The sequence below is a fragment of the Mycteria americana genome, chromosome 8, assembly GCF_035582795.1.
Source record: "Mycteria americana isolate JAX WOST 10 ecotype Jacksonville Zoo and Gardens chromosome 8, USCA_MyAme_1.0, whole genome shotgun sequence".
NCBI lineage: Eukaryota > Metazoa > Chordata > Aves > Ciconiiformes > Ciconiidae > Mycteria > Mycteria americana.
The window spans coordinates 49,116,390-49,141,702 of NC_134372.1; the positions used below are offsets into that span (position 1 = coordinate 49,116,390).

The 25,313-nt window shown below is 60.9% G+C and overlaps 1 protein-coding gene across 4 annotated transcripts in view; it reads left to right on the forward strand.

The window, feature by feature from the left end:
* WWP2 (WW domain containing E3 ubiquitin protein ligase 2) overlaps nt 1-25,313 on the forward strand; it is a 43,875-nt gene that overhangs the window by 9,545 nt on the left and 9,017 nt on the right. Inside the window, exons 5-11 of one of the 4 annotated variants that reach the window (XM_075511161.1) lie at nt 2,338-2,619; nt 3,328-3,424; nt 8,670-8,809; nt 11,567-11,774; nt 18,079-18,168; nt 20,038-20,212; nt 23,493-23,547. In XM_075511161.1, coding sequence (XP_075367276.1) covers nt 2,338-2,619; nt 3,328-3,424; nt 8,670-8,809; nt 11,567-11,774; nt 18,079-18,168; nt 20,038-20,212; nt 23,493-23,547 — 1,047 coding nt within the window. Of the gene's footprint in view, nt 1-2,337; nt 2,620-3,327; nt 3,425-8,669; nt 8,810-11,566; nt 11,775-18,078; nt 18,169-20,037; nt 20,213-23,492; nt 23,548-24,751; nt 24,771-25,099; nt 25,233-25,313 lie in introns of those variants that run through there. The other 3 variants (XM_075511162.1, XM_075511164.1, XM_075511163.1) reach the window with 3 other exon arrangements.

The following is a 25,313-nucleotide window of genomic DNA, read 5'->3' on the forward strand; positions in this document are numbered from 1 at the left end:
AACTCCTTTAGGCAGATGGGTAAGACCAGGCTTAGCAGAATCCCTTGTCTGATGATGGGCGGGTAATGAGCGACAGAGCTGGGCTCCAGCCTCGGCGCTGTGCCCCCGTGAGCGCGTGCTCCTGCCGTGCCCGGACCCTGGGCTCTGGGGGGACACTTGCCTCCTTGGCACTAAAATCCTGAGACGCTTTCACGAGGGGTGCAGCCTGTCCCGCAGACCCCGTGGCGCTGGGCTTCGGGGTGCCTGTTGAGCACCCGCTCGGAGGAGGGGGTGCTGAATCCCAGCGCGGAGCCGTCTGCCTTGCAGCTGGGCTCCCCCTCGCAGCACTGGTCGGCTCAGAGGAAGGATGGCTACCGGCCATGGACCAGCGCACGTGGTGCGAGTGCTGTGACCGGCCTCGTGCCGGACCCCTTCTCCGTCCCCTTTGTGTCCCTTCCCAGTTGTGGGAGGCCGGCAGGCACCCTGCGGGGAGGAGCAGCTCCGGACAGGGAAGGAGGGCGAGAGCGGCTCTCTGGGCTGGCACGAGAGGTGCACGGCTGCTTCTGGTCCTGGCAATGGCCAGGCTGGTGCGCAGCAGCACCGTGGTCTCTGCGCCTTCACCCCTGGTGCTGTGCAAGCGCTGGGCTGGCAGCCGGGAGTCGTAGGTGCTGTTTGGGTGGCGGTTTCACACCCTGGGGCCCCGCCAGCGTGTCTTCCCCCCGAGCCAGAGACGGGACGAGGGGTCCACGGGGAGCGTGTTCCCATCCTCCTCCTGCTCCCGCTGGCAGGTACTGCACCCCATCCCCACGGCGGACTGGGACAAAGCAGGTTGCTAAAAAATGGTGCCGTTGTATCATGAGCAATCTGTGTATAATAAAAATATTATTTGAGCAAATGAGTCAGGAAGCGTCTGGGCCGGTGTCCCAGGCTGGCGCAGCCAAATTTTTCTGGCCTTCTGTGGCGGAGCAGGGTGTTTCAGTCCTGCTGGCTCTGGCAGGCATTGCCGCGATGGTGCGAGAGCCCTGCCTGCCCGCGGGCACTGAGGGTCGTCTTGTTCTCTCATCGCTTGTGGGGAGCGGCTCTGCAGTAGGTGGTTTTGTGTGCAGGGCTGGAGGAGGCTGTGGGAGGCCTGCAGGCAGCCCCTTCGCACCGTGCCTTGCTCCAGCCGTGCTGGGAGCTGGTGGCTTCCAGGGACACCTCTTGCTGCCGTCCGTGCGCGGTAGGGAGCTGTCAGGAGGCCTCGGAGGAGCTGGAAGGGTGGCGGGTGTCTGTCCTGGGGTGCAGGGAGGCAGAGGGCCGTGGCTGCCAGCGTGTGTCGGTGAAACAGGGCAGGCGCCGGTTCTCGAAGCAGCTGCTGGGTGCCCCGGCACGTGGCACGGTGCAGCTCATCGGCTCTCCTTCCCCGCTGCTGCAGCCCCTCGCTCCGTGCCCGAGGGGAGGACAGCGAGCGGTGTTCCCGGGACCGTTACCCCTGAGCGAAGCCAGTGTCCAGCTGTGCGTGGAGCTGTGACTGGCAAAGCCTCGCTAAGCTGCTGGAGCCAAACTGGCTCATGAGGGAGGGGAGTGGAGCTGGTGGCTGTCTCCAGGAGCCTCCCAGCCCACGCCCGCTCCAGAAGCTTCTGCAAAGGCGGTCTGATGCCGCAGCGGAGTGTTTCTGTGCGTTTGGGGGCAGCCCTTTGTGCCAGTTGCGTTCAGTGGAACGGATGAGGATGGAGGGATGTGCCTGGGGTTTTCCTTTGCTGCTTACCTGGGTTTTCTCGGTGGCGTGAGGATAGCCCCGATTCTGAAGATGCTGCTTGCTCCTCTGCCGCAGGCCAGGGCTTCAGGCACCATTGGGTGCGTAGCCATCAGCCTGCTTCGTGTCCCAGGCGCCTGGCAGTCACCCTCATGCAGGACCCTTCTTGCCCCTGTGTCGTGTCAAACCAGCCGAATCCCTCGGCTTTCCTGCCGCCATCTGCCCTACAGCCCCAGCTTCTGGATCTGTAAGCGATGGTGGTCTTGGCTGTGTTGCAGCCAGGGGCCCTGGGGCAGCTCCACCCCTGCGAAGGGACCCCGCTTTGCGAGCAATGGCTGGTGACCGGGGACCTTCCTCGGGAGCTGGGGCTGGCCCGGTGTCCCCTGGCACTGCTGGTAGGTACGTGTAGGTGTGGGGCCAATGCCAGTGGTGCTTGCTGGGACAACTGGCCCTGAGGGAGCAGGCACATTGCCCTTTGGGGCACGGGGAGGCCTGGAGAGGACCAGGAGGCTGACGTCCCGTCCCATGGGGGAGCTGGGGTGGTGGAGCCATCCTCCATCATGGCTGGCATCCTGAGTGGTGACTGCTTGGTCTTTTTCTCCGTGTCCCCTCATCTCCCACAGTGGAGAACAGGCAGCTGACCCTGGACCTGCAGACGGAGAACAAAGGCAGCGTTGTCTCCGGCGGAGAGCTGACGATTTTCCTGGACGGGCCCGCTGTTGATCTGGGAAGCCTGCCTAATGGCAGTGCCGTGACAGAGGGTGAGTGCCGCCCGTCTCCGCATGCATGCGGCGGCTCTGAGCACGAGGCGGTGAGCAGCGGCGGGGAGAGGAGCGGGGCTGAGAGCACGGCCCCCGGGACCTCTGAGCAAGCGTCCGAGTGCCAGCAGCCGCCTCCTCTCCCAGGTAAGGCTCCGGCCCCTGCCCGTCCCAACTCCGGGCTTGCGCAGGGGCTCCCGCGGGAGGGAGCGCGTGGTGGGACAGGAGCGGGAGCGTCGACAGGCTCACGCCCTGCCTCCCCGCCAGCGTGAGAGGAGCGGCCCTTCTCCGGGCCCTCCACCAGCCGCCCGTGCGGCTCAGCCCCTTCCCTCTCTGTCCCGTGTGGGCCGGGGAAATGGCTTCTGTATGTGATGAACCACTTGCCACGGGAAGCCCTTTTCCAACGGGTGCGCAGAGACGCAGACTGGTGTCTGACCTGTCGGGGCTGCCTGGGGAGCAAGCAGAGTTTGTGCTCGGCAGGGACTGGTGCATTGCTTTCCCTCGGCTCCTTCCCTTCCTCGGTGGGAGATGAAGCCTGTGACATCTGGGAGTCTTAAACGCGGCCGCTCTCCTGGTGCTGCCAGTTCCGCAAAGTCCTGCGTTTACCTTCCCTGGCGCTGCGCTCCGAGCCGCGGGGTGCTGTGGGGACAGGCTATGCCGATGCACGGCAGTGGGAGAGGAGAGCACCCCAGCATAAGGGCAGAGGGTCCTTGCGTGCTGGTGGGTCTGTCCTGTAACATGTGGAGCTGTTGTGCTTTTGGGTCTCCTTTCTGGAAGGAGGGAGGGAGGGGAGGAGGCTAGAACTAGTGGGTGCCTCAGTCATTTTCTTCACCCACTTTTTCTTCACCCATTCAGGGTCCCAGGTGCCTGGACGGGACCCCAGCAGCATGGCTGCAGCCACAGAGGGCAGACACCAGCCTCCCAGTACAAACTGCTTTGGAAGCAGACCGAGGTAAGGGTCCTGTGCTGGCAGGCGCCTGGCAGTCTGTTACTGGGTGGTTGCTGCGGCCGTGAGGCGGCTGGGAAGTGTCTGGATCATCCTTGTGCAGCGGACCCCACTCCAGATCTCCCAGTGAGCCCCCAGCAAAGCAGCCCGTAGGAGGTGTGGAGCAGGGGTGGGCTGGCCGACCTCCTGGAGGACGGAAGAGCTGGGAGATGCTGAGGGGTGGCCGTACAGCCGGGGTGCGGCTGACCTGAGCATCTCTTAAAATATTTGTTTCTCAAGGAATATCAGGTCTGTGATGACCCAGTTAGTTTCCACCGCTTGCTCTACTGGCAGCTGAGGGACTGGTCTACCAGGGAGGTGTGGGGCAGGCTGTGACCAGGCAAACCAGCAAAGAGCTGGTCTGCAGGGGTCCCTTCAAATGGGGATGACGGGGACCCCCGCTCTTGCCTCGAGCACAGCCCTGGCCAGGCACTGGGCCAGGCTGGGAAGCACAATTCCCCTCCGGGCGATGGTCACAGGGGGACTCTTCCGAAGGTCCAGGGCGAGCAGGAGAAGCAGAGCTGCAGGGAAATAACAGCTGCTTCCAAAGGAAATGAGATGCTTGGGCACCAGGCCATCCTGTGCCTGGCAGGGTGCCCTTCCTGGCCTTCTCGCTGGGCTGGAGTGGCTCAGCGCTGCTCCTTTTGGAGCTGTGGTTATTGAGAGACGTGTCACACTGTCAACATGGAGTTGAATTTAACACCTATTTATATTTCCAGAGCATGGCAGTGGCCCAGCAGCCTATACAGATGTTCTGGTTAGAAGTGTGCCTGCAGAGAGGGCGGCTGCAGCCTGCCTGATAAGGGGTGCTGCGTGCCCCCGGGCTTAGGAGCACTCTCGGCAACAAGCCCCACACCTCGAGCTCTTCTGCTCCTTCTTCATCTGCCAGGCACATACAAGAGATGAGTGAAGGGGAGAAATGTTCTTGGCTCTAAAAAGTGACCCTGGCCTTCCATATTGTGTGTTTGTCTCCCACCCGAGGAGGGAGCGGGATGGGAAATTGGGAGCCGGTTGCTGAACACAGTTTGTGCCCTTTTGTTGTGGCCGCTCCTCTTGGTTCCTGCTGTCTGGGTGTTAAAGCCTTCTCACGGGTGAGAGAGTGCTCAGTGTCCTGATGGGAGCTGGACTTTGCAGCCACTTCGCAGCTATCAGGAGGTGCTAGAAAGCCTGCAAAGAAAGTTCTAGTTTGGGTGGCTCGGCCTGGTGACTAGGTGTGACTGCTGACTTCTGATTCCTGACTGCTTGCTGATTGTCTGTAAGTAGTTTCTGCTTTTGGTGTAGTCTCGACCTGTGAGCGTGTGAGAGAAGTGTGGTGAGGTCTGGCCGGTACTTCTGCAGGGGACCTTCAGAGAGCGCTTGCAATCATTAAAAATCCCGTGGCTGCTCTGGTACGGGAAACTTAGTAGCTGCTTTTCAATTCATCCTAGGCTCACCTGAATTTAGGGTTGTTCTGGATGTAACGCCACAGTTTGATGTAGTACTTGCTGCTACATGGGGCAGAGCATTGCTGTACGTACCCAGCATGGAGGCAGCTGCCTTCTCCGGAGCGGAGTACGGGTCCTTTGCACATGGGAATGCTGTTTGATGTTTGCTCTGTTTATACGCAGAGCCGTGTTTATTTTCATGGGCTTGGTGATGGATGCTAGCAAACTCGCTCACAGGCAGGACAGAAAGAAAAGGGTCATTCTTTGCTCCTCAGCTATTTCTACACTGTCCCCTCAAGGGAAACTGCTTGGTCAGGGCTTCTCTTTCTTCTCCTGAACAAATGTCATCCTGGGATTTGCTGCTAATCTTGGTGACAGGGTGTGAAATTCCACAGCCCTCTGTGTGGAGAGAAAACAGAGCCCAGAGGTCCCCGGCTGAGAACTGGTGCCGTGGGTGCCGAGAGGGTTGCCACAATCCCCGTTTGTCTTGTGGTGGCCAAAGGGGCCTCTTCTGACAGCAGGGAATAAAGTAGCCTGGTTTGCTGCTTGCCCTGCGGGGAGGCTCTAGCTCGTGAGCCACGTCGGGTATTGCGATCTAGGCACGGCCGTGAGAAACTGCTGTCACCTGTCACGAGCTTTGCAAACTCAACTGACTTCTTCAGTGCAGCATGCTTTGCTTCCTCTGCTTGTGTGATGTCCAAAAGTCACCGTTCAGCTCGTGACGGGCACGAGCAGCCCCGAGGGCAGGCGGGAGACACGCCTTCAGGTCACTCAGACAAAGTATTTCCCTTCGTGAGACCCCTTGCTCTGCAAAGCCCCGCGTGCGGCTGCGGGGTGTCCGCAGGCGTGTGGCTTCTGGTGCGACACAGCAGCAGCGAAAGGCCGGGGGAGCTGCGATCGCCGGTTGCAGCCCCGGCACAGGCAGGGGAGAGGCAGGCAGTGCTTCGTGGCGGGTGTGCTGCCTGCTGCTGCAGAGGGGCCGGGGGGTGGCTCAGGGCCTTAGAGAACAAGCCGTGAGATGGGTCTTGGGTCAGCTGGAAGGGGGTGGGTAACAGGAATAAATTGGGTTCGGGGTTTTGGAGCCGGGCGCCTCTTCGGCTGCACGTCCCGCTGCTGTGGGGCGAGGGGCTGTTCCTCCTGCCCCAGCTCCAGGGTGCTGGTACACGGGTGCCATCTCTGCTCCGGCACTGCAGGCACGAGGGCTGGGTGCTGGGGGACGTGGCTGCCTGCCCCCCCTTTGCAGGGGGAGTTTCTCAGCTCCGTGTTTCGGGAGCTGAGGCCCCGCTGCCCACGTGGCGCCGGGGCTCTCCCAGTTGTGTTTCCCAGTGGTCGTGCCCCAACCCGCTGCAGCTGGTGCTGGCTCCCGGCTGCGTGCTCTGCCCTCCCTCCTCTTCGGCCGCAGTTTGCGATCCGGTGTGCCGAGTGGGACCGAGACTGGTGCTGCCACCTCTGCTGGCGTCTCATGCCAGGACCTTCTGGCCACCGCAGCGGGAGGAGGCGGCCGTTCCTGGGTTTCATGCCCGGGGCCCACGTCAGTCTCTGCCGTGCGGGGGCTCTGCCTTGGCAGAAGCGGGGAGCTGAAAGGTTGATGTCACCCTGGCTGACGCCGCTTTCCTCTTTGGCATCTGCTCCCTCTGCCTCTGGCCCAGGAGGGGCGATGGGGCAGCCGCCCGAGGACCGTGATGGTCGGGGACGGCGGGGGTCTTGCCGCCTGGGAGGTGGGCTGCCCTCCGCATGCCCCGCTCCGTCCCACTGGCGTGGCCGCGAGAGGCTGTTCCCATCCTCTGCGACTTGTTTTCTCCCCGCTCCTATTTTAAGAGCGCGTTCCCAGCCCCGCCGCTCTCACGTGGCCTCGCTGGGTTTGTTTCCACGCGTCTATTAAAAGACAATGCCCAGATGGGAGCACTCGTAGGAGGGCTGGGCTGGGCGGCGGGCCGGCTAATTCAGGCCTGGTAACCCTGTGCGGCCGGCTGGCAGCCTGGAAACATCCTGTTTTGGTTTCTAAAAACTCTCCAGGCAGCGCTTAGCTCATCTGTGCTGAGAAGGGCAGGGACCAGATCCGTCCCGTGCCTTGGGGGCCGCTCCCGGCAGGACCGGCTCCTGCCGACCGTGCCACCTGCCCATTCCCCTCCGGCTGGGGCTCCGGGGGCCGCACCGCCTCCCCACGGGGTGAATGTGGGGATGTGGGTCCTGGTCAGCTTCCAGGAAGCGCGTGGTGCCTGTTTGCCTTGCTGAGCCCCGTGGACGGGCAGCGAGGGGCAACCCTCGCCTCCCGAGGGGGGAAGAGGAGCCCGTTTTGCGCCTGCAGCTGCTCCGAGTCCCCAGGTGCTGGTGGCCACAGCAAAGCCCCAGCACGTAGCGGTGTCCGGGGTAGCTGGGGTTTCTGGGGTGAGCTCACTGTCTGAGGAGTGCCTCGAGGAGCCCCTGTGCGGGGCTGAAGGTCCGTGGCCGGTTGAAGCGGCCTCGGCAGCTCCTGCTCATGGGCTGTTCTGCCCGTGGCTCTTATCTGATCTATTTTCAACAACCATCTCCTGCTTTCCCATGTCTCCTCCCGATCCCGGCCCTTCCTCTGCCCGCTGTCGAGAGCTGCTCCCCAAGGAGAGCGGCTTTGGAGCGAGTGGGAGGAACCGAGGGCTTGCTGGAGCTGGTGAGGGTGGCATGACTGATGCTGTGCCCTGTCGCTGCCAAGCTGCTGTCCCCTCCCAGCTCCAACCCGGAGACGTGGGGACAGTTTGCGGGTTTTGCCCTTTTAAGGGCAGAACTTGGCCGGGGCAAACAGACTTCCTAATCCCTGCGGTCCTCACCCTCTGCGGTCACTGCCCCGGGCCAGGGACCTGGGTGGAGGTGGCCGGGCTGTGCCGCTGCTCCCCTGGCCCCCGGATGCGGGAAGGCAGCATCCCGCCCCTCCCGCCCTGCCCTGGCCCCCTCCCCGCTTGCGGTACCGACTAGGCTTCTTAATCAGCCTGAAAACCCTGAATTCTTGAAAGCCTTTGGGCTGCCTCAGGGCTCAGGGTGGTCGGAGGGGGAGAGCTTGCCGAAGGGGATGCGGTGGCAAGGGAGCTCTAGCGTGGCACAAAGAGAAGACCCCCCCGAGAGATGGAGCAGCCGCATCCGAGCCAGTCGCAACCCGTGCCATGATTTAAGCTCCTGTCTTTCCCGGCTGCTTGTTCCCTCCATGGCCAGAGGCCACGGCTGTCCCAGCCGTCCCGGCAATGGCGAACGCTTGCACCTTCCTCGCCCACTTTTGCGCAAAGCTTGTAGCCAGGCGGGAGGCACGGTGAGGGTTCCCACCGGTGCCTGACGTGGCACCGCGGTGCAGGAGCTGGCACTGGTGCGGGATCTCTCCTGGGAGCTTTACTGCAGGGATGGAAGGAGCAAACTGCCAGGGGCCATGACGGCTCGGTGCCGCAAGCAGGTTTCTGGCCGTGAGTGCTTGGGGCCGTTCCTCAGCAGGTGGGGCGGGCCGGGGTGAGCACCTGCAAACAAAAGCAAGGGCTTTGGCAGCCAGGTTGCTTCTCCATGGGACTCTGCCACCGGCAGGCGGGTGCCAGGGCCCGCGGGCAGGCTGGCAGGTCCGAGTAAGCAGCGTGAAGTTCAGGGCTCTGCTGGAGGAGCAGAGGCGTGGGGCTGCGTGCTGAGGCACGTGGCTGCACGCTGGCCGTTCTCAGGGGAGACCGATGGCTGTGCTGGGGGAGAACTAGCATGAGACGGAGGCAAAAAGGCGGGAGCGGGGTTTTCTTTGTGAGGCCAGCGGTGTGTCTCACCTCCCCTGTTTCTTTCCCTTGCAGGACGCACCGGCATGCGGCTGGAGTGGCCAGGCAAAACACGGGGAGCGGAGAGCAAAGTCCCAGCGCCAGGAGCCGGCACCGGCAGCAGGCCAAGAGCACGCAGCACGCCAGCATGGCCAATGGCACAGCCAACGGCACAGGTGAACCGGTGCTCGTGGGAGGTGGGGGGGCAGAGCTCGGGGCTGCGTTTTGGGGGAGCAAATGAATTTCTGCTAAGATAACGCATCTTGTAGTGCCTGGGAATTTCCGCCCTGTGAATTGATTGATTTTTATTGATTTTACTTTTGATAAGCTGGGCAGCTCCGCAGGGTGCGCTGGTAGGATCTGTTCTGCCTGTTGTGAGTAATTTCTGTGGCTCCTCTCTGGAGTCTCCCTAACAAAAAATACTGCATCCAGCTCCAGGTTTTTAAAAGGATACTGGGACAGCAACGTCACTGATGCCACAGCAAGGAGGACAGTTATCACAGCTGAGTGGACTTTTTTCAGGGTTGGGAGCGTTCAGCTGAATTTGCCCATCAGTCTTCAGCAAAAATGTCCTGAGCTCTTTGCCCACCGCAGCGGGGAGGAGCAGCTGTCTTGTCGAGCACCAGAGAAGGCACAAACCCACCTCTCAAAAGGGGGCTGATTCTTATGCCAGAGGGTATTTCTGGAAGGATTTCTCTTGTCTTTTCTTGGGTTTGTCCACCAAGCCATAAATACCTTGTAGAGTGGGGACTGGGACCTGCTGAGTGCCTGACTACGAAGCTACAAGCAGTTTATCTGTTTTCCTTCTCTGGCTCCACGTAGCTGGCCGAGCAGTGCGGCATCTCCCGCTCCCCTGCACTGCTTTGGCAGGCAGTGCCGTCCCTTCTTTTGCTTTTATCGGAGACCTGGAAGGAGAAGCAGAGTGCTTTGTTCTGGGTAGAAGGAAATGTTTCGTTCAACCCAAAAGGAAGGTTTGGTTTTTTGTTTTTTTTTTTTCTTTTTCCATTTCATTGGAAAAACCTGGAGCAATGCAATTTCAATTTTGCCAAAACCCATTTTGGGAGGGAGATGGGGGAGTGGAAGGCTGACGCGAAATGCTGCCTTTCAGCTGTCGCTCCTGGGCTGTGCTCCCCTCCCCGGGGCTGCGGCTTGTCTCTGCCCTGGTTGGTGCAGCGCTGCACTGGGAGCGAAGGCTGTGCGGTGTCCCCTGTGTGCCCACCCAGCCCTTCCCAGCGCCCTCGCTGTGCAGGGGACACTCCCTCGGGCTGTGGACAGGGATTTTGTTCCTGCGAGTACAACTTGAGTCCTTGGCTTTGGTTTATTTAAAACATGTTTTATTGGCCCAGCCCCAGCCTCCCCAGTGGCTTTATGACTGTGCTGTCCTTGTCGCTGTTCACCGCTCACCAACCTCCATGTCTCCCGCAAGTCCTGTCGGCGATGATTTTACACTTCGGGGTGGGGAGATGAGTGTTTTGGGTTGCTGGGATTAGGGCTGGACGCCCTGTCTTGCGCTCTGTGGGATGCCTCTAGAAACCATCCTCTTCCTCCTCAGTTTAGTACATCTCAGTGACATTATCATGTTTTTTGAGCAGACAGTTGCAAGAACGCCCCCATTACATTTGTCCCTCACAGCTGTAATTTCATCCGACAATAAAAGGAGATTATTTCATGGCCCGTTTTCTCCACAGCCACGTTGCTTAGCCCTAGCTGTGCTCCCCCTGGAGCCTTCCTTATCAGGTGAACTTTGGATCAGCTTTTCCCCTGCTTTGTCCAGGACTGAGATCAAACCGACCGCAGCGTAGTTACCTGGGTCGTTCTGCAGGTTCCCTTTGACGATTGGCACCACGTGTTTGAAGCTTCTAAAATTGCCCTTTCCGAGGCTTGCTAGAAATGAGTAGCAGTCAGAGACCTCCTCACCCGAGTCTTGCAGGACTCTGGTGGAAGTTGCTGTGAGCCTGCTGACCTGGAAATCTTCATCGCCCGTAGATGCTGCCTGAGGGGCTCCTTCAGTTGCTGATGCTGTGTACCGAGATTCCTCCGGTGCTGGAGGATGCTGTCCTGCTTCACTCCAGCCGCAAAGCAAAAGTGTTCCCAGCCGTCTGCCTCTTCTACAGAGTGTCTGTAGTTCTTCAGTCTCCCGTCTGTGGGGGTTTATACTGTTGTGAGGTGTTTTCCTACAATCTCCTAAATACTTGGGCTTGTAGACACAGATACTTCCCTTACAGTTTTCTACATTTCTCAGCTCTAACTTGTGGAGCTCTGTCTGCATCCCTTGCTTCTTTGTTATTTGTTGCTGGTTTGTTTTTAATGCTTTTGCTTTGCCACTGAAGCCAGGATGTCTTGTAGCGAAAGTTATCCTCTGCTGGACTGCCAAGTCTCAGGGTTTTTTGGCTATCTAATGAATATTCGTCAAACAAATTCCCTTTCATTTTTTTTGGTCTGCATTTTCCTCCTCATCAGTTTTCTTTGTAATTTTCCTTTGCTCTGTCCCTTCCCCTTCCCTTTTCCAAAAGTTCAGTGGAATCCAGCAACATTTAGCTCTTACCAGTGCCGCAGCTGACTTGCTGAGCCCGGGCTTCCCTCTGCCTGGGGGAACACTGCACCAGCCGTTTCCGAGCTCCTCCTCGTTACCTGAGTTCCCGTCAAGCACGCAGCATGTTTGCAAGCGGCAGAAGAGATACTGAGCGCAAATGCAAAGTACCCTCTGCTTTTGTCCCGGGACAAAGGGCAGCGGCAGTGCTTCACAGAGGGATCTGACTGCTGGGTGAAGGAGGTGCTGCCTTTGCTGCAGGCTGGGAGCACCGTGAGTCCCGTGCTTGGGTGGTAGCGGCTGCCACCCACCACGTGCTCTCCTTCCAGGGCTGCGTGGCTGGGGCAGATCCACAGCCGTTACCCTTTCTGGGTGCTAACGTCTCTGCCCTCTGCCTTTCCAGTGAACGGAGACGCAGCGGGTGCTGCGGACATCGAAGAGGAAAGGCCGGCAGCGGGAACGACCGTACCGACCGTGGCGGCGTCGAGTGCGGCTGACAGCTCCGTCGCTCCTGCCCTGACCGGCTCCGGAGAGGCAGAGGAGGCGGCCTCCGGCTCCAGTGCCCCGCCGGCCCGGGCAGCGGTGCTAGCCCTGGATGCTCTGCCCCCCGGGTAAGCTCTGCCTCCTGCTTGCGACTTTCCTTCCCCCGACAGAGCCAGCACAACGGAGTGCCTGTGGCCCTCGGGGAGGGAGGCACGGCCCTAGAAGGACGGCTGAGGGGACATGACGAACCGGGGCACTGCTGTGTGCTGGAAGAAGAGGATGTTTGAGGGAAGAGGCTGTGCTGCACCAGGAGTTGGTGGAAATGTTGGTGCTCAGCAGAGCAAAGGGGGCCTGGGAGCGCCCGTCAGGGATCCCTGTGCCCCCGCTGCCCTGGCACAGCCTGTCCTCCCTAGGCTGAGCCGCCTGGCCTGTGACTGTGCCGGGGACTCCTCTCTCCTCCTCTGGGCTGGGGTCTGATCTGTGTCTGCTCTGGGGTAATAAACAGCGAATCGCATCTCTGCAGCGAGCAGCCTCTCGGTGTCCGTGCCCAGGGGAGCAGCAGAGTCCTCTGCTCTCCCGGGGCCGCTGAAGGGATCAGTCAGAGGAAAACGCGTGAGGCGGTGAGCGTGGATTTCCAGGGAGCTCCCTCTGAGCGGGAGGGCACGAACGTGTGCTCCAGAGACACCGAGGAGGCATTGGCCGCTGCTGGGCGGAGGCGGGCAGGACCCTCGCGTAGCTGCGCCGTTCGTCTCCCTGGCCTGGATGCTCCGCATCCTCCTCCTCTGTGGGACGTGGGGAAGGGGCTGGGAGGAGAGCTGGGGCTGGCGGAGCCGTGCCAGTGGGCTCGCTGGCTCTTGCCGGGGCGGCGGGCAGGCTCTGGGCTCAGCCCCCCTTCCCGCTGCAGCTGGGTCGTTCTCCCCTTGTATTTCAGACACCTTTAATTCTGGACTGAAAACGCCAAGTGGCGAGGGGGGGGGGTTGAAAATGGCTTGTGTTTCGTATGAAGGGAGCTGTTTATTTTCCTTTGGCTGAGGCGATGCCTGGAAGGTCAGGGCCTCGCTCGTGTGTCAGTCACAGGTAATTAGGGTTAACGGCTCAGTGTGCCTTTATGCGGGGTGTGTGAGGGTTTCTGTTCTCCGGCTTGGGCGCTTCCTGTTTCCAGGCAGCTGGAAAAGTCCAGTGCTCTGAAAAAGGTCTTTATTCCAGCCAGAGCTTATGCCCCTTTCTGCTCCTACCAGGTAGACTGAAGGTCTCCTTTTCTCCACCTCTGCACGGCCCCAGGTGGAAACAGGTTGCTGTTCCTTTCCCGGGGCGGAGAGGAGCCTGCAGGTATCTCACGATGAGGGTTTCCGGAGGCTCGGGGGGGTTGCGAGCCCTGCTTTCTAAGACACGCCAGACTTGCGTTTACCTGGTCCAGCCGGGTGGAAGGGTGGCCCGTGTCCTCCCTGCGCCTGTCTCCCCGCAGTGCTCACGCAACAGAAAATCATGCATGTCGGAGCGGGGAGGAGGATAAAACTGCTGCACTTTGGGAGATGTCTGGAGAAGAGCAGCGAAGGTGTAGCGAGCTGTCCTCCGAGCTGAGCTTGTGGAATTTGGATCTCTGGAGACACCTTTGATGAGCACGTTGTGTATCTGTCCCTCCCTGTCCTGACCGAAGGATCGGTAGGGGAGAAAGAGGGCAGCAACCCTCTTGCGTGTGCTGTGCGAGTTACGCGCTCGTGCTGGGCTGGCTTGGATAGGAGCTGACCTGCTCGGTCAGGTGAAGACCAAGTGTCTTCCCAGGTGAAGGAGAGTGGAGAATTGAGTCCGTTGAGGTCTCTGTGGTGCAAGCCCTGCCCTGAGAGCAGCCAGACCAGGTTCTGGGCTAACAGGGATTTGCTAAACGGGGATTGCACAAAACACTGTGGCCCTGGGGTGGCATAAATGAGCTCCTGGGGATCTCCTGAGACCTGATCTAGGGCAGCTGATTTTTGGCTGGCTCACCACGCCAGGGTGTTGGTTTGACTAGTGGTTTGGGGCCCAGCTTGGGAGATGGGGATGCAGCTGGCTGGGCTGGTGGAGGCAGCGATGTCTCAGGCAGAAGGGATGCAGACGAAACCAGGCCGCTTCAGCTCTGGCGGCAGCGTGCTCCGCAGAAAGCGGTGCAGGATAGCCCCTCGCTGGCCTGGCTTCGGCAGGGATGGCCGTGCAGAGCGCGCTGCAGAGCCCCCGAGCGATCGCTCTTGCTTCGCCGCTTGCAGGAGCGACATCCCCTGCCGAGCTGCCGGTCGCTCTGACACTGTCTTGTCCCTCCTGCTTTCCGCAGGAGCCCTGCCTCATTCTCCAAGAGTCTCCTTTCATCCGTGGGAGCGTGGAGAGCGCTCGCGCTCGGCTTCCCTTCAGCCTCTGGAGGGGCGGCAGGTTTTCCTAGCTGCATGCTGGTGGGTGCGCTGAGCCCCGGCCTCCCTGCTTGCGCCGGGCTGCGTGCAGATGGAGTCGAGAGCGGCTGGGTTCATGTGGGGATTCGGAGCTATTTATTCTGCTCGGATCGCTGTCTCTGAACATCTGCACCAGATGTGGCGGGCACAGAGGCATCTCTCACACAACCAGGAGTCTGTTCTAGGGGCTGGAGGGTGCTGGAAGGTGTTCTGAATAATTCCAGCCCTGACGGTGCCTAGAACCTCCTTCACATCCTCCTGGCTTGGGCAGAGCACGTTTCCTTGCAAAGCCGAGGAGCGTGTGTGGCACAGGAGCGGCCGGTCACAGCTCTCGAGGCCTTCGGCGCGGGGTCCTGGTTCTCACGTAGGGGTTCCCAAGCGGACGGATAGCGAAAGGGGGGAGGGCACAAGAGCTGCTGGCTCCTGCATCTGGTTCCTATCAGTGATGATCCTGCGCGGGGGACAGACGGTCGTTAGCGCGGTGTGTATACACAGCGCTGTCTCGCCCGTACAAAGAGGTACATTATGCTGCCTGGCAGAAGGCATGGGGCTGTGGTTTCTTACATAAGGAGGGCGTTTTGTTTGGACTGCAGGGTTGCCTCAGCACTGCCACTTCACACCGTCCGTGGCTCCCTGTATCCACTGCCGTCGCAAGCCTTGCGGGCAGTCGGAGGGGAGCTAGCGGGGGCTGACACGTCGCGCGCTTCGTGCTTGCAGCGGTGGTGCGCGTGGGTGAGAGCTCCCACCGCCTAGCGCTTGCTAAGCCGCTGGTCGTCCTTGCTGGTGGCGATGTGGCAGCGGGCACGGGGGAGGAACGGCAGCCGGACGTCGGGTCCCCGCAGGAAGAGCCCGTTGTCGTGCGTCTCCCTGAGCTGTCCCTTGCAGGGTGGCAGACGGGATGCAGGGAAGCTCGAAAAGGCTGAAGCCTGTGAAGAGCTGGGCAGGGTGGTCTGAGCAAGGATGGGTTGCCCCCAGTGCCCCTGTTTCTGAGGCCATTGCTGTGTGTCAGGAACGATAACAGTTCGTCGCAGCTTGCTGTTCGACGGCGGTGGTTTGCTGTTCGGAGGGCGAGGCAGCCCTCAGCAAATTTACATTTCAGATCACCAGGGAGCTGCTGACCTGAGGAGCGTGTGAACTTGTCACCTGTTTGTATAGGGTGTGAGACGGGGACAGTGGACGTAAATCAGCTGCCACCAGCAGCTCTCCCCAGTCCTGCATGGCTCTTTGCAATCACGAGGGCACCCAGAGGGGTATCTGAGGGATCCAGAAAACCTCTGCCCTCGAGGAGTCCTCATCGTGGGGTTTCTGGTCTCTACAGCCACAGAAATGGTACCTGGGGGCTTGAGAGCCTCTTGTCGTAAAGGCCTTGCAAGTCCTCAGAGGCACATCGATCGGAGAACCCGTTAATGCGTCTGGAGGACCCGTCCACTCCAGTAACGACTGCTGGCACCACTGGTTCTGTGCGCGCAAGGCTGAGGTCCCGTACGTCTCTGAAGCACCCCGTGTCAGCGTGGGCAGAACGGGTGGGACAGCTGGCTGGGGTTGTCCTCGCTGTAAGCGAGTGGCGCTGCGGTCTCTAGATCCGCCCAAAGGAGGCTGTGACGTACAACTGACCTTGGAAAGACGATGCTTAAAGGGTTTTTGCAGGATGCCGCCTCCTGCAAAGTCTCACGAGTGGAGTTGTGCCTTGCAGTTTTGTTTGCGAATAGCGTTCCTCCACCTGAGCCGTGTGCCAGGTCCCTATCTGGTTGCTGGTGGGGATCTGAAGCGCCCGCAGTGCGAGCCTAGGAAGGGGCTTCCCAAAGCTCTGCCTGCAGTGGGCAGCTCTCCAGCCAGCGGCACTTCCACAGCCCTGCCTTCTCCCTGAAGGTGCCCAGGGACCTTCTGCTGTCCGTCTCATGGGGTGGACGTGCTTGTGTCTTCAAGAAATCCCAGCTATGCTGATTTTCTCTTCAGAGATTTCAATCTTTCAGCTGTCCTGGTGCTCGTGAAGCACCGAGTTCATCGCTAGTGAACAGGAAACTCGTGGCGTTTCCCCTCTGACAACGCCCAGCGCTGCCCGGGGGTAGCCCAGGAAAAGGGCTGACTGCCGGACGGAGAGACAAAGACTTCCCGATCGCAGGCAGCACCGGGTAGTGATAACCACTGGTGTCCCTGGGTCTGTTCTGGGGATGAGAAAGATGCAGTGCTGCTGACTGGTAGCTTTTATCTGCAGATCTTACCTGGCCTCTGCGTATGCATTAAGCTGACAGTGCTTTTGAGAAGCCCATAGGAGCGAAGCCAACAGCTCGGATTTGGGTTAGACAATCTCTCTGCTAAATCCTGAGCCTGGCATTCACGTTCCCCTCCTGCTTTCGGGGAACTGACTCTTATCTCAGAGTGCAAGATTGCCTTTCGCCCAGGGCAGAGGTTTTTCAGGCTGCCCGCATGGCTGCTGGACCGGTGGGGTCCCCAGTTGACGGCACGCTGCCGGGGCTTGCAAACGCGGCTGAAGCTCTCCCCGTTTCTGCCTTCCCACCTCTTTCGAGAGCGGTCTCGAGGCTGTGATGCACGCGACCTGTGGTCGGAGCAGATCTGTGGTTGCGGATGAGGTCACCATTTGGTGGCTTCATTGTCCCCTGGGGAGGCTTGAGGACGAGCGGGGACGGCGTGAGCCCGGGCGATGGGGCATTGGCACTCAGTGCGTCTCCTCCTTAAGGGCTTCTTGCTTTCTGCAAGCCCGGATTTGTTCCCTTGCTGTCACAACAGAAGCTGGTATATTAATTTCCTAGGGCTTTTTGTGATGATTAATTAAGACTGAAGATTGAATCGGGAGGGAGACCTGTGGGAGCAGAAGTGTGGCAGGAGAACACTTTATCTGTCAGCAGCTGCCGGCTCGCCGCTCTCTGTTGCAGATCAAAAGCTGACAGGAAAGCACGGTGCTCCTCGGAGCTTTTCCCTTTGCCAGGGCATAAACTTTCATGAATGAATTAAGGCAAAGAATGGTTTTCAGTGTAGCCGTGTAAAGCCAGGCCTCCCTATCGCACCGGCTCCCCTTAGGGACCACCTCCGAACCGAGTGCCCTGTGGCCACGCGATGTTTTTAAGCAGTATCTGTCAGCAGTGAGCAGGAGGGCTGCCAAGGAGAAAATTCAGCCCCAGCCCAACCTCAAAGGCTCCCCTTTAAAGACATATTAAGAGAAACCAAACAAAAACTACATCAAAAACTCACAGGACATAAAACTGACCCTGTGTGAAATCTTATGCCGACCCTCCTGCTTTCTGGAGGAAATTAGGAATTTATGCTCCAAATTATGCCTGTTTTCAGAAAGCAGACTGCTTTGGCACGTCTCTGATCGTCTTGATCTAGCAAGCCAAGCAACTGCCATGTAGACCTGCTGTCAGCCTTTATTTTAAATAAAGGTGGTTAGCGCACTGTAGCCAAGCAGCGCGAGGACGCAGGCTTGCTAATCCACCAGATGCAGCTCTCTGGACGTTCTGGGTAATAAGGTCATTATTAATTATTCACAGCTCGCTGATCTGTGGGGGAGGCTTGGCTGCACAGCTACAGTCCGAGTCCACGGGCACACATGCAGACAGCTTTCCTAGGGAGGCTGTTCGGGCACGATTTAAAGTAGACGAAGGTGCCTGCGAAGTCTCTTGGTCCTACGCGTAGCAAGGCTTCGGCTCTCGCTGCCCTCCGGGTGCAGGGGCCGAGGCTGCTGGATCCACGTTGCTTGTTCCAGCTGAACCCCTTCGCTTCACCTCCGTGTTTGAGGAGAGGACAGGCGCCGTCTCGTCTGCCTCGGGTTTCCTCCGCGTCCTCTCCTGAGGGGTGCTGCTCTCCCAGCTGGCCCTGGAGCGGCGTGCGGTGCGGCAGGCGCCCGGGGAGCCCTGCAGCGGGAGGCACGCCGCTCTGGCTGGCATCGCAGGGGGCAGTTTGTTTTGGTAGCTCCACCTCAGCCAGGGTTCGGTCTCTGTGTGAGCAAGTATCAACTGTCTCATGATTTTTTTTTTTTTTTTTTCCCCCCTTGCAGGTGGGAACAGCGAGAGCTGCCTAATGGTAGAGTCTACTATGTAGACCATAACAACAAGACCACCACGTGGGAGAGACCTCTTCCTCCAGGGTAAGGGGCTCTGGGGGCAGCCGGCGTCTCGCGTACTGAACTACCTTGTTGTACCAGATGCACAGGAGTCTGCACAAAAGGGGAGAAGTGGACTGCTAGCAGGAAGGTCTTTTCATTCCTAAAAACAAATGGGGTGAGATGACCAAGTGTTTGCTGGCCTGAAAGCACACCCTGTATCCTCAGAAAGGTCTTTCCAGCATTTGTAAAAAGGAAAAAGCTTTCCAATCTGTTGCGTTTTGACCTCTGTTAGAGGATTATTTTTTAAACAGTCCGTGGAAATCACTGAACGCTCGAGCAGCAGCACAGCCACTTGTGGGCAGAGCAGAGGGGTGGCCTTTGGGACAGGGTGCCAGCAAAGTCTCCCCAAGGACCAGGAGAAGGGAGGGGGTGGGCCTCACATCACCTGGAAAAACAGATGCTTCTAGATGAGGACTGGGCTCGTGGTGAGCAGAAACAGGCACACTCAGTGTGCCCCGAACCTGGAGCTGGGCCCTGGACTCTCTCTGAGGGCCCTCTTACGTCCTCAGCCACGCTGGGGTCTGCTTGTGCTCGAGAAGATGCTGCTGCTCAGCTCCGTGAGACCTGCAGGAAGCGCTCCGCAAAACTCACGTCCAGGAGGGCCATGCTTTCATTTGCGGGAGTAAACAGTCTTCAGGTCATAAAGGCTGTACACAGCCCTGGGGGCCACGTGCTTTCCAGAAGCTTGTTGAATTCTCACCTCTTTGTGCTCCTAAAAGCAGAGAAGTCGCTACAGCCAAACTGTTGTCGTTCTCTAGACTGAGTTTGCTCAAGGCTGGAACGACTGAAGCGTGCTTTAACCACCAGCGTAATGTGTGAAAGTGAAATACAAACTGGTCCTGTTTTCCTCCACGGGAGCCTCCAGGTTCCTGTGGGCACACACTACCTTCAGTTAAGCTGTGATCTCTGCAGCCGCTTTCTGATCCTACAACAGCTTGAAATCTGTCTGGTGTTAACAGAGGGAGGCTGTTAACTGGAAAGGTAGGTTTGGAGTACCCCGGCTGTGCTCCTTCCCTCCTGCGCAGGTCTCCAGCCCAGTGCCTTGCCTCTGTCGGAGGTCAGCTGTCTTGGAGGAATGCTTACGGCATCCTGGTGCGAACTCTGCTAGTGTCTAGGCGTCCCATCTAGGCTTTGTGTGCCCTTGCAGGGAGGTGCTTCAAGTCTTGCTAGTCTGTTGTATTTCCTTCTGGTGGATCTTTGTCCAAAAGAACCCCTTCAGCTGTGAAACTAGTGGTTATGCTGGAGCTGGGAATGGAGCCCTTGTGTTAAAGGGTATCTTAGTCTTGTGAGAGGAGCCAGAGCGCAAGTGTCTGAAGTTACCGGTAGTGAAACGAAAGTTTCAGAGTGAAACGTTTCAGAGTGAAATGAAAAATCAGTCTTCATAGCTGGACCTCGAGCCCCAGCAGCTCTCGGCTATTTCTCCCTCAGAGCACTATGAGCCGTTTTTCTCTCCTGCCTTTCTGAGAGGCAGAACTCGGCCACAAATCCTCTGCCGAGCCGCTGCATGGGGAACACAAGGGGAGCGTGGCAGCTGGGGAAGTGGCTCATAACCCAGTGCTCCTCCCGGTCGCCCTTTCAGCACGTTCTGGGGGAGCAGCTGGGTGTTCTCAAGCTGCTGCTGCACATCCAGACCCCGGAGGCAGCCCTTGGGCGAGGGCGATGGGAAGTTCCTCGGTGTAGGACTATGGTGTGTGTCTTCTGCTGTGCCTCCCGACGTCTCCGGGGCTTCTTTCTGCTGCCTCCGCACCAGCGTTAGCATTGAGTTGCCGCATGGCAGCTGGAGGCACCAGCCAGCAGGACCCGCCGAGCTGTCTGAGGACAGGCAGTGACATCTTCCTCTGGTGTTTCCAGGTGGGAGAAGCGCGTGGATCCTCGAGGCAGGTATTACTACGTGGACCACAACACCCGGACCACCACGTGGCAGCGCCCCACGGCTGAGTACGTCAGGAACTATGAGCAGTGGCAGTCCCAGCGAAACCAGCTCCAAGGAGCCATGCAGCAGTTCAGCCAAAGATTCCTGTACCAGGTGAGAGCCGGGGGCTGCGGTGGTGGAGGTCTCGCCCGGCTCTCCCGCTGGTCTCACCTGGGCTGCCCTGGGAGACCCTGAGCGTGGGGAGGTGCTCGCTGGGCTGCGTGGGGTCTGTCGGCTCGGCGAGCTCCGCAGAGCAGCGCTCGGACAGGAGAGCCCACGAGCTCCTCTGCTGCGTGCAGAGAACACCGTGGGAGTAACGTTCTTTTTATAAAACAGCTTGTGTGGCCCTGAGGTGTGGGGGGAGGTGTCCTCAGCAGCCTGTCCCCGGCGTCCCTTCCGTGCCAGCGTGGCTAGGCACGCACTTTCTCCCACGGCTCCTGTCAGCCAAGCCTCGCCGCTTACCTGCGCGGCTTGCAGGACTTGCTGCGTGCTGTTGGAGCTGGGCATACGCTGAGGAAGCTGTAGGAGCCTGGTCTGTAGCAGGAGGGGAGGCCCTCGGGGCTGAGCTCGTCCCTCCACAAGTCTCTGTTGGACTGAGGACAGCGAGATGGGTCCTGGGTGGCAGCAGGAGTCAGCAGCAGTAGCTGCAGGCCCAGGGTACGAGTGCTGGCGTAGTGAGGGCTGCAAGGGCCGGGGGACCAGAGAGCGCAGGGAACGAGCGCTGCTGGGCTCGGGGAGCTTCCTCCTGCTTTCTCAGCTTCTTCCCCTCGTTCCTGGTTTGAGCTGAGTAGCTGCGTTTCCTCGCTCAGGGAACGATCTCTCAACAGCCTCGCAGAGCAATAGCTCCGGGGCAGAGACCACTCTTGTCCTGGTCTTGCCCTTGCTGCTGGAGCCGGGACCCGGCCTCCAGCAGTGGCGAGCACCCTCTGATAGCCAGGACCGTGCTGGCGGCTGTTGCGCTGCAGGGTGAGCGGTGCTTGGGGAAGAGCCAGGCTGGAGCGTTTCCGTCTCCCAGAGCGGCGATGTCCCAGTGCTCTCCGCCGTCAGCCGGCCACGTGCCTCGCAGAGGCTGTGCCGCAGTGTAAAACACGGCTCTTGCCAGAAGGTGGGGAGGTCTGGCGGGGCAGGTGTGGAGCGAAGGTGGGCAGAGCAGGGTGACCAACTTCCCGTTGACGTTTAGCTCCTCTCGGAGAAAGCCAGGAGGCTGACGTGTCCCAGCAGCGCTGCTAGCGCTGGTGAAAGCTCTGTGCTCCGGCGAGGAGCTCGGATGCTCTCTGGGAGGGGGGTGCAGAGCCCATCCTCCGGTGCCGCTCTGCGTGAGACGCAACCAGGGCCGCTCCCTGGGGGTGCGGGAAGCCGCTCTGCCCCTTTCCTCCCCTTGCCCCTCTCTCCCCGGACAGCTCGCCAGCCCTTCCACGCCTCGTGGCAGGAGCTGGACCGTCACGGCTCTGCTGCCCTCCGCCCGCCCGTGCTCCTCAGCACGCCGTTCGCAGGACCGCTGTGGAGGGGCGTGCGGGAGGGGGCTTCCACCGGAGGCCGAACGGGGCTCCAGGCCCGTCGCTCGCTCGTGGCTCTGCCAGCGCCAGCCTTGGAGCCGCTCCAGTGCTGCGCGACTCGCCCTGGCCAGGCTCTGCGGAGTGCAGAGGGAGGGACTCGTGCTCCAAATTTAGCCTGATGAAACGATTGTACTTTTTGTTTCAAGCTCTCTGCTGCCAGCGGCGATGGCTCCCGCTCTGCCTCCTTCCCCGCAGGGGCTTTCTGCTTTGCCTTGCCCTCCCGTCTCCAGCATCCGCCTGCCCTCCTCGCCGGGAGAGGAAGGTGGGGAGGTGACGAGCGGCGCGGCAGCCCTGGGCGATGCGGAGCCCTCTCGGCACAGCCCGTGGGGGAAGCCGCGGCTCAGGGGCCGGGGTGCAGCCGGGGACCGCTCTGCCAGCAGGCACCTCGGTGCCGCAGGGCTCCCCGCGCACAGCACCCCTTGCACCGAGGGGTCTTGCCGACACGAGGGGCCAGGGTGTTCCCAGGAGCTGCAGGAGGGCCGGCTCCCCGGAGCTCTGCCCGGGCTCTTGTGTCTCGCTGCCTCGTTAGTTTTAATTACTTATTTTTAGGTCACAGCGAGGTGATACCTCTGGACGTGACTCAGCTGCGTCTCTGGGCAGGGAGGGAGCGGAGCCTGCCCCAGCCCTGGCATGTGGGGTCAGGTACAAGAGGCGAAGCTCGGAGAGGCACGGACTGTGCCAGCCCCGTCCCTGATGTGCCCCGGGACATCCCCGGGGTGCTGGGCTGCCATGGGGAGCCCCGAGTGCTGGTGCCTGTCTCGGAGTGGGGGGCCCTGGCACCCTGAATAGCAGCCATGCCTGGGCCTGGGGCTGCCTCCTGTTCCCGGGCGGGAGGGACGGGTCTGGCTGCGGGTGGCATTTCCTGAGCCCGGGCTGACTCCGCTCCCCGGGCCTGGGACGTCAGCCCCTCTCCAGCAGCTGGGTTTCAGGAGGTGCAATGAAAATGCCTTTTCGGTAACAACGCGTTTCTTATTTAACCAGTAAAAGCACTCGCAGGCCAGCTTCTCCCCCGGACCCCCGACTGTGGGGGCTGTGTCTCCATCCCCAGGGACCTCCAGCGGAGGTGGAGACGGGGGGCTCACGCATACCGGGGGATGCTCCGGGACGGGGGGGAGCAGGCTGGCTTCGCCAGCCTGCTCCCCCCCGTCCCGGAGCATCCCCCGGTTCAGGCTGGGTGACGGCCGCCAGCTCAGCACCCGCCCCGGTGAAGAAGAAAGGTGCTTTGTGCGGTGGCCCCCAACCTGCTGGGGGGGGCGGCGGGGTGCGGAGCCGCCCGTCTGCGCGGGATGAATGCGGCCTCAGTGCGAGAGCATCCCCGCGCCCCATTGCCCGGCCCGGGGAGGAGGGGGCCGCTGGCCCGCCAGGAAGCGCTGGGCGTGGACAGGGCTTGTGGGAATGATTTCATTGGAAAGGCCTGCGATATTTTTTCCCCTCTTGTGTGTGGTTCTTGGAGGAGGCTGGAGGTGTATCTGCTGGGGACGGCCGGCGGGAGCCCAGCAGCCGCGCACATCTGGACCCTGCCGCGCTGTCCCGCTCCCCTCCGTGCGGCACGGCCCCTGCCCCGCCGCCCCCTTGGCTGCCCCAGCCTGTTTAGTTTGTGCTTTTTTTTTTTTTTTGCCCTTTTTTTTTTTTTAACCCCCCTTGAGTGTGCAAGGTTGTTTTTTTTGGTTGGGTTTTTTTTTTTTTTTTTTTTTAGTTCTCTGGGAGCTGCGAGCCAAGGGGAGGCAAGCGGGAGCAGGGCACACACCCGGAGCACAGCTCACCTCCACACTTTGCTCTTCGCAGGCGTCCCTGCCCTGGTTTTTATTTTGTGTTTTTGCCCTCTCTGTTGTCTCTAGTCATCCGGCGCTCCGTCTGACAATGATCCTCTCGGTCCCCTTCCTCCTGGCTGGGGTAAGTACTGAGCCGCCTTACCTGCCTGCCGCCGCGCTCGCCAGGCAGCCTGCCCGGGATGCTCCTCCGTCAGCCGGAGCGGGACCCTGCCCACCCCACGGGGAGGACGGTGCTGTCAGCAGCTCCTTCGCTCCTGTCCCTGGCATTAATGGGGGCGGTGGCTGGGGAGCCAGCGTTCCTGCGCTCTGCTGCATGTGGGGCTGAGTCTGCCTGTGATTAGCACGATCTGGGATTTGAAATCCAGCTTTTCTTCCTTTTTCCCCCCCTTTTTCTGGAGGAGTTCCCAGTCTCTCTCAGCTACTGAATGCAGAAGTGCTTGTGGTTGTTCTTTTGGACGGGGGGAGAGGCTGGGAATCCAACTCCTCGCTCGTCCCCAGACCCCTCCTCTGCCGAGCAGGAATCCGTCCTGTTGCCCTGCGTGCCTCCCGGGATGCTCTGCCCCGGTCCGCAGCGGAGCTGGGAGCTGGCAGGAGCAGGGCCGGCTGTCCTGTCCCCGTGGCCGAAGCATCGTGTGCCGGGGTGTTTTGAAAGGTCCCTGTGCCGTCCCCAGGGCAGAGAGACCCCCTCTCCATGGCAAGAGCATCCCTGGAGAGGGCAGGCGGGGGTGCTTGTGGGTGCAGATGGGCTGTGCTGTGCCAGGTAGGCAGGGAGGGCAGGAGGAGGCCCCGGCTGCTAAGGGGGTCTCCAAGGGCAGGGTCTCGATGGGGACGGTGCTGGAGCCCTTGATGCCATGCTGGGTGGCCCCCCTGCTGCATCAGCGAGGTGAGCCCTGGCCTGGGAGGAGAGGGGCCCCGTCCCCAGCGTCGGCTGGGCAGAGCGGGGGGAGGCACAGCTCTGCGTGGGGCCGAGCACCCTGGGGCGGGGGTCTCCGGCATGGATGGGGTCCCCAGGATGGATGCGGTCCCGCTCATTGTACGCGGGGTCAGCCGGAGCCACGGCCTGGGGGCTGCTTCCTGCCGTCCGGGAGTGAGACGCAGCGAGGGGGGCTGCGGTGGCCGGGAGGTGACAGGGGAGCGTGCGTGCAGGGCGTCCCTGCCGGCATGGAGCAGGGCTGTGCGTGCGGGGAATGACGCAGGCACGTGGAGGGAGGAGGTGTGTTGCGTGTGGGGCACGCGTGTCGGCGGGGAGGCAGCGAGCGTGCGTGGGCGTGCGCGGCGGGGTGGCTGGCGAGAGGCAGAGCGGCGTCGGCAGGCGTGCGGGCGGGACGAGAGGGGGTGCGTGGGGTGGGTGCAGGCGCCCGGGGGCTGGTGAAGAGGGGAGCGGGTGCAGGATCCCCACCGGGCCGGGGCTCGTGGTGCCCAGCCACGGCCGGGAGACGCTTGCTGTTCTGTTCCGAGCGTGCGAATAGCGTCGGGAAGGGGGTGCCCGGGGAAGCGTGCGGCGTGCGGGGGGGGAGCGTGCGCGGGGAGGCTCCTGTGCGACGACGTGTGAGGCTGCGGGCGCGGAGGGGGGTCGCGCAGCGGTGCTGGTGTGAGCGGCGTGCTTGTTTTATGCGCGACAGGAGGAGGTGGGGGCGTGCACGCGTGTGCAGCGCGCGCTGGGAGCACGAGCTGTGCACCGGCAGCAGGGCCACGCGGGGAGTTCGGATGCGTTTGGGAAAGCACCCGCAGATCTGCCTGGAGGGATGCCGCGCTTGCGGAGCGCCGCGTGTCCGAGGAGGGCGCGTGTGCCGCCTGCCCGGCGAGGTGCGTGGCCGAGCACGCCTCTTGTGCCAGCCTGGCAGCGCCTTGGCGGGGCCAGACTCGGCCGAGGCACCTCCCTGCACT